At 42.1% G+C, this 12,963-nt stretch overlaps 2 protein-coding genes across 4 annotated transcripts in view; one reads left to right on the top strand and one right to left on the bottom strand.

Annotated features, from left to right (window-relative positions):
* LOC121718809 overlaps window positions 1–9,774 on the bottom strand; it is a 34,967-nt gene extending 25,193 nt beyond the window's left edge. The window contains exons 1-8 of the mRNA XM_042104065.1: window positions 9,610–9,774; window positions 6,743–7,053; window positions 4,532–4,898; window positions 3,765–3,827; window positions 3,432–3,599; window positions 1,675–1,798; window positions 697–1,310; window positions 319–426 (exon numbers count right to left, since the gene is read on the bottom strand). Coding sequence (XP_041959999.1) covers window positions 319–426; window positions 697–1,310; window positions 1,675–1,798; window positions 3,432–3,599; window positions 3,765–3,827; window positions 4,532–4,898; window positions 6,743–7,007 — 1,709 coding nt within the window. The 5' untranslated portion in view covers window positions 7,008–7,053; window positions 9,610–9,774. The remainder of the gene's footprint in view (window positions 1–318; window positions 427–696; window positions 1,311–1,674; window positions 1,799–3,431; window positions 3,600–3,764; window positions 3,828–4,531; window positions 4,899–6,742; window positions 7,054–9,609) is intronic.
* Window positions 1–12,963, top strand: part of LOC121718806 (NACHT, LRR and PYD domains-containing protein 3-like) — an 849,641-nt gene that overhangs the window by 190,604 nt on the left and 646,074 nt on the right. The window lies entirely within an intron of this gene.

Consider the following 12,963-nt stretch of genomic DNA (forward strand, 5'->3'; position numbering starts at 1 on the left):
TATTGCATATTCTGGAAAATGTTTAGTTTCTTTTTTTTTTCGGTCTGCGGTTCCATGATACCATTCGATTGTGCCACAAATTATCCGCGGACAAGCAATCTCCTCGTCGAGAAGGCCCTAATCCTGCAGATCATAGACAAAGAAAGCATGCTCTGGGAACAGAACACAGTTGAATGTCCAGTGTAGCCACGGGTCTGTCTACACGGAAAATGAGTGTCTTCCAACGTCACATATAGAGATGATTTTTTTTACATCTCTTCACTCAACTTTAACCAGGGTACCAATACATATGGCGGGCGTTGTAATTGATGTACTTACGATTCAGAATCCGGGTCTCTGCCTTCCACCAAGAGCTCTTCTTCGTCCAGGGACTCAGCGCACGACGCGATGCTCTCTTCGTCCGTGTAGTCATTCTCATCGCCGTCTCTGCAGGTTTCAACAAGTTAAGACGTCTTACGACCTTTTTACAGGAGAATTCAACAAGTTAAGACGTCTTAAGACCTTTATACAGGAGAATTCAACAACTTAAAACGTCTTAAGACCTTTTTTAAGGAGAATTCCGGCATAGATTATAGATCTTGGGTTTCTCGAGGTCACGGAGTACTATTGGTATGAAAAAAAAACTTTCCTCCCCTCTCAATTTTCCGTGTGACACTTCAGTTACAACAGTGTGAAGATACAAAAGCCCTATCATACCTTTCCTTGAGGCCTTCGATGGATTCTTCCTGCCTTGATGAGCGATCAGGGCTTCTGTCAGTCGGGTTGCCGTCCTGAGGTTCCTCTGCATCGTGCGTGAGCATGTGATTCTCCAGATCTACGGAAGCGGAGAACACTTCCCCACACTGGGCACAATTCCGAGCGTCCTCCTGAGTGTCCTGGCCAGCAGACTTCTTTTTAGTGGCGCGTCCTTTCTGGTGTGTCCTGGCACACTTCTGAGTGGTCTTCTTTTGAGTGGACCCAGGGGGGCGTCCTCTTCGGTGTTTCACAACACATTTCAGAGCGTCCTTCTGAGCGGTCTTCTTTTGAGTGGACCCAGGGGGGCGTCCTCTTCGGTGTTTCGCAACACATTTCAGAGTGTCCTTCTGAGCGGTCTTCTTTTTAGTGGACCCAGGGGGGGGTCCTTTTTGCCGTTTGACGGAATACTTCTGAGCGGTCTTCTTTTGAGTGGACCCAGGGGGGCGTCCTCTTCGGTGTTTCACAACACATTTCAGGGTGTCCTTCTGAGCAGTCTTCTTTTGAGTGGACCCAGGGGGGGATCCTTCTTGACGCTTCACACGTTTGCTCGGCCGCCCACGGCTCCCATAGGACTGCTTGATTTTGGCAAAAATCATAACCATGATTATTTTGGTCATTATTGATATCACAATTATTTACCAAGATTTTTACTTTTTTAGAGCGGGAGATGAATAAATGCACATTGAATAAACAAAGTTGGTCTCCCCAAACAAGCAGTAAAGCTAATAACCAGATATACACCAATTTAGTGTGGAAATTTGTATATATTTGGCGAGTAAGTTTTTAATTGCTGCAACAAAATTCCCTGATAGTCCAAAACTTTGCACCAAAATGCTAAAATTCCCTGACTTTCCATGTCTGGAGTAGACTTTCCAAAATTCCATGATATTCCGAAATTCCATGACCCGTGGGAACCCTGGATTAATCAATTAATTGCACCTGCCAATCAGCGCCTCCGTGCGGGTCGCCCACGGTGAAAGTCGCAGACCTCGCCCTCTTCTTAGGGGTGCGGACTTCTGGCTCCCAGTCAGAATCTTGTGAATCGTCTGACTCTATCGGTTTCCTAGCGATAGCCACATGGACAGGTCACATTTTTTTTCCATCTCTTACATCAAACACACACACTCACACATGTGCACTTCTCCCCATCCCTCTCCAATACACACACATGTACGCACACACACACACACACACATGTACGCACACACACACACACACACATGTACGCACACACACACACACATACACACACACGTACGCACACACACACACACACACACACACACACACATACACACACATGTACGCACACACACACACACACACATGTACGCACACACACACACACATGTACGCACACACACACACACACACACACATACACGCACACACACACACACACACATGTACGCACACACACACACACATGTACGCACACACACACACACACACACACATACACACACATGTACGCACACACACACACACACACACATGTACGCACACACACATACACACACATGTACGCACACACACACACACACACACATACACATGTACGCACACACACACACACACACACACACACATGTACGCACACACACACACATACACACACATGTACGCACGCACACACACACACACAGAATAATATGCAGAATAAACATTTGTAGAGTTCACATACTAGCCATCGCCATCGTCATTTGTAGAGTTCACATACTAGCCATCGCCATCGTCATCATTGAGATCTTTTCCGACAGGTAAGCTAACATAAAACCTATGATATAGCCAGTTGGCACAAAGCCATTGGTCATTGAAATAGTTACTTGTCTGTTTTTGTTGCTTTATTTCAATAAAATGTTCCGATGCGTTTGAGTTAAGTTTCGGCCATCATTTCACCCTGTCTCTCTCTGTTGCGCTGTCATTCATAAGTATGTATGCATGTGTGTGTGTGTATGTGTGTGTATAAATGTTTGTATCTCATACGTTATTGAACATTCGCATGGAGCAGCCAAAGATTTCAATATGTCTTTGCAGACCCGTCAATAATACATTTCCACATTGACATTTTTTTCATAATCAACATCGTCCACTTTATCGACTAATCATTGATACGTCCCTAATTGTGAGTGAAGACAAAGACAGGAAACAGGAAACGAGTGAGTGAAAGAGATGGTGACCAGGAAATGACCCGGGACGAGGGACTTGGACCCCCACAAGGACCTCTTCTAACTGACTTTGCTCTTTGCTGGTCGTTTAAATTATGTGAGAGACTCTGATGTCGTCGCCACACGATCAGAAGTTCTAAAAAAAGTGTGCTGAATGGCTGAATCACAGGATGTATTTCTGGATGCTGGAGGATGTAATCAATTAACTTAACAATTGACTACTGACCAAGTGATTGGCGTTTTAAATTTCAAAATTCCCATAATCCGGAAACTGGCATGGAAAAAAAAAAAAATGTTCCCACAGTCTCTTTTGGGAGTGTCGCCACTCTGTTTTCTCTACCACTCTGGGTTTCACAATTCTCTCATACACACACAGACTCACTTTCTCACACACATACACACACATAGACTCACTTTCTCACAAACACACACACTTACTTTTTCATGAACACACACTCTCACAGACGGCACACACAGACTCACTTTTTCACAAACACACACACACACACTCTCAAACTTCTTACTAACATCTCAAAATCAGGATCGAAGGCGTCTTCAGCTGATAGTATGCTGTCCTCATCTGAAACGGTGTTGTCTTTTTTACCGCTGTCTCTTTGCACATAGGAATCTGCACTGTCTTGTCCACCGCTCTCCCTGTGTAAACACTCAGCAGCTGCTTGCAGTTCGACCGTGTTGCTGATGACAAAAAAACAGACTTTGACTAACAATAAAAACATCATAATCATCACCAACATCACTAACACAACCACACATTTCCTTCAGGCCTTCGCTAGTTTTCTTCTGACTTGATAAGCGAAATTAGCAATTAAATCATCATCATAATCACCACCACCATCACACCTTTCATTGAAGCCTTCACTGGTCTCCTCCAGATCTCTGGAACCGGACAACATTTCAAACAATCTAGAAATTGAGAAGAAGTAGTGTCAAAAAGAGCAAAAAATAAATAAATTCTTCCTAACAAACAAAACGGATTGTGAAATAATGCATCTACTCATTTACAGATACAAAATGAGCACACAAGACATAAAGCAAAATAAAAGGAACATCATCATAATCATTGTGGTGTCATAGTGGTTGAGGACCTGAGCTGGGTTAGCATGCAGTAGCGTAATGGTTAGGAGCTGGGCTAGCATGCAGTAGTGTAGTGGGTAAGGAGCTGGGCTAGCATGCAGTAGCGTAGTGATTAAGGAGCTGAGCTAGCATGCAGTAGCGTAGGGGTTAATGACCTGAACTAGCATGCAGTAGCGTAGTGATTAAGGAGCTGAGCTAGCATGTAGTAGCGTAGTGGGTAAGGAGCTGAGCTAGCATGTAGTAGCGTAATGGGTAAGGAGCTGAGCTAGCATGTAGTAGCGTAATGGGTGAGGAGCTGAGCTAGCATGCAGTAGCGTAGGGGTTAATGACTTGAACTAGCATGCAGTAGCGTAGTGAGCTGAGCAATCATGCAGTAGCCTGAAAGGTTGTGGGTTTAATTCCCAGCTTCCACCGTTGTGCGCCTTGAGCAAGGCACTTAACCCAAGTCCCTTCGGGCCCTTGTAATATAAATTGACATCATCACTTTGGATAAAAGCGTATACTAAATGAATAAACGTAAATGTAAATAATACCTGCTTAGCTCGGAGTTTAACTCGGAGCTTTTCTCAGGATTTGAACTGGGCTGGCTGCTGTGGTCACCCGGTTTGTCAGCGGTGTGTGTGCTGATGACGTGACTGTTAAGAGTTGTGGTACTGATGAAGACTTCTCCACAATGGTCACAAATGCAGCCCCCCTCCACACCAGTCTCCTCTCCATGATGAACTCCTACAGTCTTGTCGTTGTTGTTTTGTTGTTTCCGATGGTGTTTTTGGTGTCCCCTCTGCTGTCCGGAACTCTCGCAACCTGCACAGTTGTGTGGCCTTGCCTTAGACGGTCGCCGAGCTTCGCCATCCCGCCTGCGTTTATTCTGTAGTGTTCCATCTGAATGTTCCAATACACCTGGGTCATATTTGAAGTAGACAGTTATATTTGCATGCAGTAACTCAGTCTGAAGCACTGACTGTTAACCTAGCTTATAATGTGTTCAATTTGTATGCGTTGACGATTTTTGACCGGTTTGTGGCCGGTAACTTGTGAAATGACGTAACTTTAAAGTAGTCAGAACTCGCCATGAACTGGGGGTCGTTTGATTTGTACGAGACTGTTTCTCATCAGATGACTTTAGGGGGTGTATCATCTCGTAATTTTCCATAACTTCTTGTTTTGGGTCATCTTACTACTCGTAAGAAGAGCCCTTCATACAAATGGAATGCACGATTAGCATAGCTTGCTGAGGTGGTCAGAACTAACTAGCTTATAGCTCCCAAAAGTGACAAAAGATCTCCTCACATTTTCCTGCCTACATGTTGCGACTTGTGTAGCTAGTCACGACATGTACAAATACAGTACCAATGTAAAATGAGACACAACGATTTTATAAGCTTGGAACTAATGGAACTTTCTCATTCAGGGAAAGCACTGGGCGGATAGCCTAGAAATCTAGACGCACCCTAGCGGCAGCAAATTACATTCGCTTCCAGGGCTAGTCTAGCAACTCTCCGTTGGCTTATGAGCTCGAAAAATTAAACTTCTATCAGGCCAATCAAATCGTGTATAGAGTCGTTAGGCGGGCTTAACATAATGATTGATGGCAGAGTTGCAATGGTCTGGCTTGAATTCCCTGCTACTTGAAAACAAAGAAGATGGATGTTGCTGTTGGCCAACAGTGTGACACGAGTTAAGCTTGTTTTAAGTTGGCAAAAGTTTGAACTAGCCAACTAGCTCCGCTGGTGGGAAAACGCATGGGACTCAGCGTTGTCCTATTGCGTGCAGAGGGAATTTGAAAGACAACTGATCATCCTGCCCCTCGGACTGAGCACTGTGAACGGTGAGTGCCCAGACCCTACATTTTAATGTGGGTCTGGCTCGTCAGGCTACTGGGCGGAGTGATTTGTTAAGAGACATTTCCAACATGGCAACATTCACCTTGCACCTAACTACCCAGATAACAAAATCAGATTGGCAGATAGCGGACCGCTGGTGGTATGCCGTTGGACCACCATCTCTTTAAATTCAACTTCTCATGAATATTAAGAAAAGTTATTAAAATGGTATATGGAGTATAACTGAACAAATGAAAAAGATTTTAGACCGATAGTGGCAAAATATTGGGGCATTTGTCTGCAGCCCCCAGTGGGCCGACAGTGGGCCGCCAGCCCCTTGCTATCTGGGTAGTACAGCTTTGTATGGCTATTGTATTTGTATGGCTACATTTACAATCATTATCATTGTAATTATCATTAGTAGTAGCCATAATAGTAATAGTAGTAATAGTAGTAGTAGTAGTAGTAGTAGTAGTAGTAATAGTGTAGGTTATCTGACATTCAATTAATTTTAATGATAACAATGTTGCCAATATTGTCAACAAAAGGGTCTGCCAAGTAACATAAATATAATATGAAAATAGCATTGTTGAAAAGTCGACTTGTGTGACATCAACTTTAGTAGAATGTTGGAATGATGTTCCACATGCAACGACTTTTCGATTTGTCGATAAGGAAATATTCTCTGAGTTAACTTACTCAGATCTGCCACTTAAAGGCACCTACTTGGAATAAACCCCAGAAAATGAATGTTCTAAATGGAATTTTAGAACCTTACATTGTTTCAGAACAGAATGTGTTGCTAGAATGTTTAAAACTCCCCTGCTGAAGGGTTTACCACACCTACAAGGCATATAGTCCAAGTCTGTCCTTGAATGAACACAAATTTAGGTAATACCACATCAGTCTGAAGTTACTTACCTCCCTCAGTACAATCATTTTGATCTGGCTCTTCCTCCAGAGTCACTTCAATCTCCACCGCGGTGCAGACTACCTCTTCCTCTTCTTCTTCCATCATATCAGCCATTGCTGTGCTTGCCACTATTGATGTCTCTGTGAAGTCTGTTTCAGTTTTAACGTCTCTGTGCGTAGGCATATCTGCAAGGGTTTGTTGCTCGTGGTAATTATGGTTGGTAATCATATTTCCCTGAATGTCACGACTGCCTCCGAGTTCTTCTACCTCCATCGTCCGATTCGTTGTAGTTAGTGCTCAGTCGCAGTGCGAGTTTTACCTTGGGGAAAAAAAAAGACCTGCCCTCAGTCTGCGCAAACCAAATAGTATGCGATATGACTCTTTATATTAATTTGTTACTGTTTTGTTGTGGCAATACAAACTGAACATTCTTTAGAACACAGCTGATCAACCATCCGCTTTCACGGATGTAAAAAGAAGTGGACTACTTGTGGAGTGATATAAAAGGCGTAAATCTGAAGTACAAAACCCGTTGCCATTGACAGCGGTAATTATATGTTTGCAGTGGTAATTACATGAACATAAACATTTTTTTCTTTTCTTTATTTCACGGCTCTACTTTACCCTGCACCTGTACTAAGTTGGATGTGTGTGCACCTTCTGATACTTTGCATAAACATTTTTTCCCAGTGAAAAACATCACTTCTCATGTGCAGTGTTTCCCATATGTTGACTAATCTGTGGCGGGGCGCCACGAAACCAAAACCGACCGCCACACATTAATATTCTATGTTGCAGCCTACTATTTAAATTAAAGATAAGATCAAGTCCTTTCATTGAGCTGCACTTGTTACACACGCAGCCTTTCCTTGCCCTGCCCCACCCCGCTCTCTCTCGTAACGAGCCCGCTGCCCCACTCCTCTGCATGTGCATTTAACAAAACATTAACGATTGTTGAAGGATTGTTGTTGCCACATAGAAGCATTGCACAGAAGACGGCGGGCTAAATTGCTATTAAATCCGCATCGTGACAATGCTGCACAAATTTGTTTAAAACTGCTGCATTAAAGTTAACTCTGCTAAGGTCTTATTACAACATAGTAGGCCTACATTGAGGAGACTAAACTAAGTAGAGTTATGCAATCAAGCAGTAGGCTATCTCAAAGCTAACATTAGAATACTGTTTGGATGTTGAGTTTAGCATGCTTACTTACAGCTGCTTGTCAATTTCTCATGCATGGCTCTGACTTACCATTACCATGACTCTGACACTGAACGTTTGCAAAACCCCGATGTAAATGGAAAAGTGTTTTCCAAGACTCAAAAGTCTCCCAAGGAGAAGTACGAACCTTTATTTTAACTAACTACATAGAAAACGTTATTAATTGCACCCACACATCAGCAGCCTTTTAACTGTGCTACAGCTTCCCTCACAAATGTCTTAAACTGACAGGCACTCATACCAAGACCGTCTTAACCCAGTCTTAATAGCGAGCTAGCTCTCTGTTTTGTTTGAAAGTCAACAGAAGTGACGTTACCCCGCAATAGCTGATACAACCTTTTAAAAATCTTCCATAGAAATGCATGGGGTTAGTTTGTAACGCCAATATGGCAGCTGTGTACAGATATTTTGCAAAGTCGGCAACACAAAATTTTGTGAATACATCATGCCAATCATGTGGTGTGTTGTGAATACATTGTGCCAATCATGTGTTGTGATCTACCCCTGCTGGAGCGCACACGCATTTCTACCCGAATAGATGCCCGATAAGTGCCCAAAATGCTTTGCAATATGGCCGCCGAGTGGAGGGACTTGCCTAAAAGGACTTTGATGTCAATAGAAATAGGCAAGGTCATTTATCACTAAATTAACTAGCCTACAGATAGAAACACTCGTTCGAGACATTTTCCCTCTTGCTCAACCATAGTAGCAGTTCTAATAACTTATTTATGCATTTCCTGTATTTGTTTTCTCATGAACACATTTTTTGGGAGATGGGGATTTTTTTTTTTTTAAATCGAGTCCTTTGAGTTTGCACTATTCCCTATTGAGAACCACGTTAACCAGTCGTCTTCAAGTTAATTAAAATTCTGGATCTTTATTTTAAAATGAATGAAAATCTTCTTCGGATCAACAGTCGCTCTCAAATTGATGGTTTGAACTCATAGTGGCGTGGTTATGTAGTGCAGCCATGCCACTGCTGCACAGAGACCTTACTTGGAGACCTCCGCAGATATTTGAGTTAACATAACATTGTAATACAATTATGAAATATGACAATATGAGTGCAAAGATAGAACCGTGCAATAATTTTACTAGACCTACTGTGCAAGAATTGAACAGTGTAATAAACAGTGTAATAATTTATTGATTGATTTTAATGTGAAAATTACGGCTTTTTGCCACTTGAAAGCTGCAGAATTCTTATTTCACAAGTGTTTTACACCACACTTTTAAGTCATTTGTTAAAGATGAATGGGCGTATGTTTAAATTGTGTTGTGTCGTCCATGTTTTTCACACATTCCGACGACAAAGCAGCACATGAACGCTCGCAGTTGGAAAAACAACATCGCGGGGGCGGTCCATATCTCAGACCATGCACCAAAACATACAAACAAAATTACACTGAAAGCCATGACACACTGCATAGCAGATGCAACTGAAAACTATCTTTCGACTGGATCATAAAATGACACAAAGCAATATTACAACATCACAGTTTAATTCATAATTATCTCGCTGTAGCGTTAACGTTACGTTAACACTGTTGCAGTGACGTCTGCCTGTGTATAGCCTACGATAGGCTATCCTACATCATCAAAGATTATCCAAAATGTACAACGCTTCGCGTAAAGAAGACTCAGTAGGCCTACCTCAAATCGTGTAATCCGCACAGGCCTATCGTCTTAGTGGTTGTGTTTTAGTGGAGCATTTAACGTTAGCATGCTATTCACGCCCCCTTTGAAAAGTTTCCCTCCAGGTGCTCTGGAGTCTGCAAACAAATGTTCTTCTTTTTTTATCTTCAAACCGAACAAGAAACGGTATCATTATCATACTGCCACCATCTGGACGGGAGAAATCTCGGCACACCTAGTTGACTTGGCAGTGGAAATACGTGGTCATTTTATCAACTTGCTTTTAGTGCAATTCAATTGTCATGTCCCAATTAACAACCTTCACATTATGTAGGCTAATTCTTAAATTGTTGAAATAGTAACCTATTTGATAGCGTGCTGGAAGTCAGCCCTGTGGAGTCTGGGTGTGTGTCCCATGAGGGGACTTATTTTATAAGAGAAAAAAAAGAGCGGGGGGGGGGGGGTGGTTATGACGACTTATTTTAAGGGAATTTACCCAGACAAAATTTGCTCAACACACTGGCAGCCGAATGTGCTTGTTTTTAAGACATTTTTTTATTATTCGTATTGTTTTTATAAGCCAAGCCCTTATGAAATTAAGCTTATTTAGACTGAAAACATTTTTTTAATTGCTTATTTAGACTAAAAACAATCTTTTTGCAGTAACCTATGCAGACATGGAAGACAAAATGGATGTTTCTTTCTGGTTGATACATTCTGTCTTTATTCCAGTAACAGTAGCGAAACATTTAGCAGACACTTTTCATCCAAAGTGTCTTATGTAGGCCTATGTCAATTATATCACAAGGGATTATTGTCACCGGAGCAACTTAAGTGCCTTGCTCAAGGGCACAATGGTGGAAGCCAGGAATTGAACACAGCTTTGCAGGCTGCTACATCTTGGCCCAGAATATCTGGAGGAACGGAATCGTTAGAATGTTCAAAAACCCCGACACCTTTAACCCAGAGATGTAGTGGTAAAATTAGAAGTGGGTAAACAATGAATTCTGTGATCAAGAAGGTGGACTGCTCTACACGTTATTGAATTTTTTTAAAAGCATTCAGAACATGTTTAATGATGGTGGAGGTTATTGTCCAATGTTTATAACAATATAAATGGTAATAAATATGCCCTGTTGATTAATGCACATACGGCTCTGTGAACTCCATTTTGAATTAACTTGTACTGGGCTGTTAGCCTGGGTGTTCCCATGCTGCCTTGCGCGCGATTTGATTCACGCTGCTAAGGCAGCCTGGAGACCATGGAGCAAATTTTCGCCTGAGATAGGGGACCAATCACAGAACAAGGGGGAAAGCAAGACAATGATGAGCTATGCACAGACGCATTTGATAGACATCCGTGGCACCCAATAAACGGATCTGGGCATTTTTTTCAAATACGAGAAAATTAACGTTTGGTTCCCAGACCACGTCTCATTGAGAAGTGGTGGCGCTAGCCAGGCTACTGGGCTATCAACTTCCTGTTAATGTTAAAACATTGGCAAATATGTTTTTTTTTCCTATCGTTATTGTCTTCAGGATCTTGTCTCATGGTATTGTAGACCGACTTTGTGAAAATGTTGTGTGCCACTCCCTCCAGCAAACATGAAAAGTGTTTAAAATGTTCTTAACCTTAATCAAGCAACTGATGTTACTGAACTAGATAATTTTAGCTATGTTGTTCAATAAGAAATAGCTTATACTATATTAAAACTATAAGCAACAGTGCAAGAATAAAGTCTGAGACCAACATAAAATAAATATGGTCATATAAGAGAATAATGTAGACAAAGTAATATAAAAAACTATATCAGTGCAAGAATAGGTTGAAGTAACAGGGTTACAGCCATTGGTATTAAATAAAAAAGTATTAGGCCTTTACGGCCACAATCCAGGCTGTGGGAGGGAGGAAGGGGTTATGCATATGTGCTAATATAAACAGTGTAGCAGTAAAAACAATAGGCAAGTGGACAGTCAGTACACAGACATGGAGAAGGTGGAGACGCAGACAGACTGTCTGAAGTATCTCTCCTCTTCCCTTCAGTGAAGCATTGAACAGTTCAATGGCCATGGGGACAAATGACTTCCTCAGTCTGACAGTTGTGCATGACAGTGAGTGAAGTCTCCAGGTAATCAAGCTCTTCTACTTTGTAATAGCGCTGTGGAGTGGATGACAGTCATTGTCTATGTTGATCAGTTTGTTCAGGGTCCTTTTATCTGATATTGAAGTGATGAACTCCAGTTCGGCTCCCACGACAGAGCCAGCTTTCCTTACTGTCTAGTCATCCAGCATCCTTCTTCTTTGTGCTTCCTCCCCAGCATACCAGCATAGAAGAGGACGCTGCAACAACAGACTGGTAAAACATCCTGAGGAGCTTACTGCAGACATTGAAGGACCGCAGCCTCCTCAGGAAGTACAGCATGCTCTGCCCTTTGTAGAGTGCTTCAGTATTGGCTGACCAGTCCAGTTTATTGTCCAGTTGTAAGCCCAGATACTTGTATTGGTGGTTGAGTTTGCACCCACTCGTAATGGTGGTTGAGTTTGCACCATTGCACAAAGTCCACCAGGCTCCTGTACTCCTCCTCTTGTTCGTCCCCGATACACCCCACAATTGCAGTATCATCACCCTGTCTTGTTACAGAACGGAATCTCATGTTAGAATGTTCAAAAACCCACACCAAATGTAGGCCTACACAACATTGGCTTCTCATGCAAACAGGTCTGGCAACTATTTGTTAGTCTGCTCTAGTTGACTGGTGTTGTAGGCTACTGTCTGTAGCTTACTATCTTACTGTGTTGTCTGTCTGGACTGTATAGCCATAGACTATAGTTCTATGGACCCTTTCAAGGGAGTTCCATTATCAGCATCATAGTTGGCCCCACAAGACTTCCTTTTTAACATTCCATATGTTATCTTAATGTAGAGGAAGTAGATTGGGGCCCAAATAGAACGTTCAAGCATTGTTTTTGTTTTTATTGATGAAAGGGTCTATAACAGTCTATGGTATGAACCTAAGCCCTAGACTTTTCTCATCTTTATACGATCTCCAGCCGTGAGAATGCTGAATGTCATGTTGTAAATGGGTTAAAGGTCCAGTATGTAGGAAATAATGGAAAATAAACTGTAACCATTCCAAAAATGATCACCATATGTTGTCAGAGAGTAAGGAAACACAATGAATTGAAGTAATGGCCTATTTGACAACATTAGCCTACTCTAACCCGTAAAACCCCGTAAAACCCATGAAAAAAATGAATTACGGGGCGGAATCTCTTGGAATTTTCATTTGTCTTGAACGATTAATTCTAGAATAGCGTATTATGGGCTAACGCGTCCTCCTATTTGTGTTGCCAAATTAGCAAAGGCCAAT

The sequence above is a fragment of the Alosa sapidissima genome, chromosome 9 (genome assembly GCF_018492685.1).
Source record: "Alosa sapidissima isolate fAloSap1 chromosome 9, fAloSap1.pri, whole genome shotgun sequence".
NCBI lineage: Eukaryota > Metazoa > Chordata > Actinopteri > Clupeiformes > Clupeidae > Alosa > Alosa sapidissima.